This window comes from Alligator sinensis, unplaced genomic scaffold (assembly GCF_000455745.1).
Source record: "Alligator sinensis unplaced genomic scaffold, ASM45574v1 scaffold61_1, whole genome shotgun sequence".
Taxonomy (NCBI): domain Eukaryota; kingdom Metazoa; phylum Chordata; order Crocodylia; family Alligatoridae; genus Alligator; species Alligator sinensis.
This window is the reverse complement of record NW_005841986.1, coordinates 642,928-646,954: the sequence shown is the minus strand read 5'-3', so window position 1 is coordinate 646,954 and position 4,027 is coordinate 642,928. Positions and strand designations below refer to the sequence as shown.

Genomic DNA, 4,027 nt, shown 5'->3' with positions numbered 1-4,027 from the left:
ACGACGCCAGGATCTGTGGCTGCTCTGGACCTTTTTCCTGCAGCGGGAAGTAGAATCTCTCAACATTAACAGCACAGCTATCCCTCTGCTCCTTCGGGGAGACCCAGCTTATGCCCCTCCAGCTTATGAAGCCTCTTTCCAAGCACTTGGATATGAAAAAGTCATCAGGCACATATAGGCTGGTAGCTGCAGAATGATTCTGGAATATGCCTTTGGAAACACAGTTAAAATCCTAGGAAGACAGGGCTGAAAGGCACCTCATGAGAAAAACCTAGTCCAGCCCGCTGCTCAGGACAGGGCCATCCCTGACTAACCCTTCCCAGCAAAGCGTCTAACCTGCTCTTGGGTTGTTGGTTATAGCCGTGTTGGTTTGAGGACATAGGCGCACACAGATATTTGGGTAGATGTGATATCTTTTATTAGTCCAACTAAACACTGTTCAACCTACTCTTGAACATGCCTAGGGATGGAGATGCCACAGCTTCAAGGCAGCCTGTTCCAGCACTCAGCTACTCTTAGGCTGGAGATGAGGAGGAACTTTTTGACTAGAAATGTCTTCTGCTGCAGTTTGAGGTCACTGCTCCTAGTCCTGTCCCCTACAGCTAAGAGTCTATTTCCCTTCAAATATTTGGGGACTGGTATCAAATTCATCCTTGGGCTTCACTTCTCCAGGCAAAGCAACTCCAGTTCCTTCAGTCTTTCCTCGTAACTCGCATTGCCCCTTGGAGAATCCCAGTAAGAAACTCCTTCCTAGAATGGATTTTTGCACCACCTTTGAGAGAGCAAGGGGGAAAAGCCTTGCACAAGGAGAGAAACAGAAGGTAGACACATTGAAGTGAACATTTTGAATAGCCAGAAAGGAGGCCTCTAGATAAAGCAACTACTGCAAGGCACAGAGAGGGATTTGTTGTGCTTCTACTTTAAGTCTGGGGACCACCCGTGGAAAGAGTATATGCTACAAATTTTACGGCACATTTTCTTGTCGAAGCATTAAGGCAAGCATTTCACCATACAGACGCATGCAAATTAGCATACGTTGTGCCTACTTTAATGCTCTTTACATTCAGTTTATGATTTCCCAATTGATATGCTTCTTTCTATTAAGGTATTGAGCCCTATTGGATATAAAGATAGTACAACTTCACAACTGAGAGGAGGGGCCAAGCCCCCAATTCATTTTTTTATAATGTATACAATAATACACCAACAGGAACTGCTCGCTTTAAAAGCGTTTTATTGAGTAGTAACAGTACTGGGCGCACTTTGAAGACACCACACTTCAGCAAGGCAATCTGTCTCTCCATCACGCAAGTCCTGCTCTTCTTCCTCAAGCTGCTGATGCTACACTAAAAGAAAGAAAACAAAAAAAGTCATCTACAACGAAGGAGACCACTTCAAAAAGTGTAATTTTTCCTGAATGCTATCATTTTGGAGTGGAGGGGTGGGCTTAGCTAATGAAGCAGAGGAGGAAAGTTAAACAAAGACATGATGGGGGATGTGGGTGGGAACCTAAATTATGTGGTGTTTGTGTTTTAATATCTTTATGAATTTTGCAAAGTCACCAGGCAAATCCTTTGCACGAGCACTGGGGACGCGTGTTAGAAGTCCCCCAAGGTGGAGAAGAGTTAGACAGTATGACAGCAATGACATAAAATCCAATACTTACAGGGACCAACCTCCATCTGTGGTCCTGGTTTGTCCTCCATTTCTGCTTTATATCGGAGGCTGCTCAGGACTTCTGTGACCACGAGACCCAACACCCATTAGGCAGAAGAGCCACTACCGTCAGTGGAGAATCCATCGGGGGTTCACAACAAGCTCTAGTACAGTGGTGGAAGATAATGACAAGCTCCTCGTAGTAAGAGCGGGCCGTGCAGCCACACAGCTCATTGCATGCCTACAGACCAGCCAGAGATCCTTCCTTACGGAGACACTGAAAACTCTCTGTTGTGCCCCTTGGCTCAGCATTTGCTCAACACATGAGCAAAAGAAGGCTCTTCTCCCCAGAGATCAACAACAGGTCAGGATCTCAATACAAGGAATGAAGAGTACGTGAACTTCCCATGAACTGCAAGTGCTAAAAAACAGCACCTGGGTGCACAGAGCCATTTCAGCGGAAGGGAACAGCTGATCAAGATGAACCCAGAGGGCACGCAGACGTGTCCCAGGTAGCCAAAGCAGCATGGGATCCTCATAGATGCACAAAAAGAGTGTTAAATGCAGATGCACCAAAAAGTACTTTGCAATAGGTGAAAAAAAACCCCCAAACCATCCTGCATCTGAATGGGCTGCTTCCAAAGTGGGTTTGATAATGTGCAGTGAGAGGCCAGATCAGCATTACTACATTTTGCTTGACGCAAGGCATTTGAATGCAAATCAACTCAACCCACAACTCTGAAGTGGAGGCCAGCCCTTTGACCGTAACCTTTTCAAGGCAGGGAGTTGTCTTAAGTCATCTTGGTTAATTCTCTGTTCTACACAGTCCACCGAGTCATCCGCTTGTTCCACAAACCTTTAAATTGCTGTTTTCAATTGTCCGCAAGCTAGCTGCAAATAAGTGAACTGAATTACATATCTTGTAGCTGTGCGCATCTCTGCGCTGCAACTTATGTAGATATAGCACCCCAGCTCGCTTTGAACAACTGGTTCAGAAGAAGGGATGCGATGAATGGAAATGTTTGGGATTTCCTTTGGAAAAGCCAGAACTGCACCAGCACGTAACAGCCCCTAGTCAAAGGGCTGATGAGACCGGCCAGAGGAAAAAGTTGGATTTGCATTTGCAAAGGCAATTCTCTGATGACTGACGGAAACCCTAGGAAGTTTGAGAAAGACACCTGCCCAGCCAGGGGCCATAAAACGATTAGCAGAAGAAGTAACACGATTCATTTATTAGCATATCATTGGAAACACAAGAGAATGGGTCGTTGCATTATAGTGCCTTGAAAGTACGAGATGCAGCAAAACACGGAGACTGCCCGGGGGCTGACGGAAAGACAGCTCGGCCTCACCTCTTCACACGTCACGGCCGCGAGCTGTTCATACGGGAGTACCACCACCAGCTTCACCTTGCCCGCTCGCGTGCCAAACCCGCCCACGAGGCAACGCTGCCTCCGAAGGGCCCCGAGCCTCTGCTTTGGCCTTGCTAAGCACCGTGAGCTCGAGGTCACTTAAAGGCAGCTGCCAGGCCTTGTTTTTGGGATCTGACAAGAGCAAAGCAGGAGGGAGCGGGCAACAGGAGCTGCTAACGATGCTCTGGGGCTCTGCAGAGACAGCAGACGTGCCCGTAGGGACTGTATAGTATCACGTAATACACCATAAAGAAAGGAGTGCATCCATGGGGCTCTACGCCTTGCAACTTTACCCCTTTTCCGGTGTATTTAGCCACTCTTCTTAATAAACACCTAAGTGCTGGAGAAAACACAACCGCCCTCTCTCACAGACAGCGTGGAGGTGTCCAAAGGCTCCCGATCCCCCCCGAGAGACGTGCAAGCGGGGAAGAGATGCACCTGTTGCACAAAGCCAGCCTCCGGAGCTAAATCTTCCCCATCGCAAACGTCCACGTCGGCGGGTCACGCCGCACCGCACCGCGCAGAGGAAGTCACGCTGCCCTGCACGGCCAGGTGGAAGCGAGACTCCCTTTGAAACCGCAGAATCGGCGCGCGCTAATAAATACGGATTAGGGTCCCGGTGGTTTTCCCGAGACCCCTTCGGACACGCCGTCTTTCCACCCGAGCCCTCGCGCCAAGATCTCCTCGGCCGAGCTGATGTCACGTCCCGGGCGCGCTCCACCAGTGTGAGAGCGGCACTGGGGTAACCACAGGAGATAGCTCCCCATGAGGACCCCTCGCCGTGACGTCACCCCCGCGGGGCCCCGCCCCCCGTGACGTCACGCGGGATGCCCCGCCCCGTGCCCCCCTGGCCCGGGCCCGCGCGCTCACCAGTACTTGAGGATGGCGGTGACCTGCAGCGGGTTGGGCTGCTCGGGGTAGAGACGGCGGCACTCGCCGTAGATGCCGTGCAGGCCCGG

General features: G+C 50.2%; 1 protein-coding gene across 1 annotated transcript in view; it reads right to left on the bottom strand.

Moving 5' to 3' along the window:
• The window catches only part of SUFU (SUFU negative regulator of hedgehog signaling), a gene marked incomplete at its 5' end in the record, with an annotated part of 112,723 nt that extends 108,699 nt beyond the window's left edge, over nt 1–4,024 (bottom strand). The window contains one exon of the mRNA XM_006021310.3: nt 3,939–4,024. Coding sequence (XP_006021372.1) covers nt 3,939–4,024 — 86 coding nt within the window. The remainder of the gene's footprint in view (nt 1–3,938) is intronic.
• Between the last annotated feature and the right edge of the window lie 3 nt (nt 4,025–4,027).